Source organism: Penaeus monodon, chromosome 28, assembly GCF_015228065.2.
Source record: "Penaeus monodon isolate SGIC_2016 chromosome 28, NSTDA_Pmon_1, whole genome shotgun sequence".
Classification (NCBI taxonomy): domain Eukaryota; kingdom Metazoa; phylum Arthropoda; class Malacostraca; order Decapoda; family Penaeidae; genus Penaeus; species Penaeus monodon.
Window position 1 is genome coordinate 23072906 of NC_051413.1, and position 741 is coordinate 23073646.

At 47.9% G+C, this 741-nt stretch overlaps 1 protein-coding gene across 1 annotated transcript in view; it reads left to right on the forward strand.

The window, feature by feature from the left end:
* LOC119591420 overlaps positions 1–735 on the forward strand; it is a 5239-nt gene extending 4504 nt beyond the window's left edge. Inside the window, exon 7 of the mRNA XM_037940160.1 lies at positions 176–735. Within this exon, the coding sequence (XP_037796088.1) occupies positions 176–589 (414 nt within the window). The 3' untranslated portion in view covers positions 590–735. The remainder of the gene's footprint in view (positions 1–175) is intronic.
* The last annotated feature ends 6 nt before the right edge of the window (positions 736–741 follow it).

Consider the following 741-nt stretch of genomic DNA (forward strand, 5'->3'; position numbering starts at 1 on the left):
GATAGGTTGGATGGTAGATAAATTGGTGAGAATTTGGAAAGATAAGGAGGATTTGAGAGGTATGTTTTAAGGCAGAGAGACAGAGGCTTTTATCTGTTCTCATCAGGCTCAAGCAAAGCAACTAATAAAATCCGGTATTCTCACTCGAATTTCAACACCCTCCGCCTGCTCACAGGTCGCCGCCTCCTTACCCAAGACGTCGTACTTCAAACTGGTCGACATCTGGCTCCTGTTCTGCATCTTCTCGACCTTCTTCATCATCGTGTTCCACATCCTCATCGATGTCCTCCGCAACCGGACTAAAGCCCACGACAGGTACGACCATCTCTGTCACCGCGAAATCCTCTTCACCAAGGAACGCCACGAGCTCACGAGACGACTCGCCCCTGGACCTCCTCACAGCGACGTCGTGCGCCTGAGGAAGTCGTCGGGGCTCCTTCACCACCCGAAGGAGAAGCGACCCGTCCTCCCCAAGAGGATACGTCTGCGCATCACCGTGGCGGAAATGGAGAAGTTCGCCCGCGTTTTTATGGCCATCGTTTTCTTCATTTTTAATATTATATACTGGATCACTGCGTACGCCATTTAGTGTTCAGAAGAGGACGTTGTGTGTAATATAGACTAGAACAATGCTTATGGTATATAGAAGTAACAACATCGCTTTTGTGTTCGTTACTGTTCACATTCTATATTAGACTGTTGTCTATGCTAATCAGAAACAGCAAGATGATTAGGCCGATT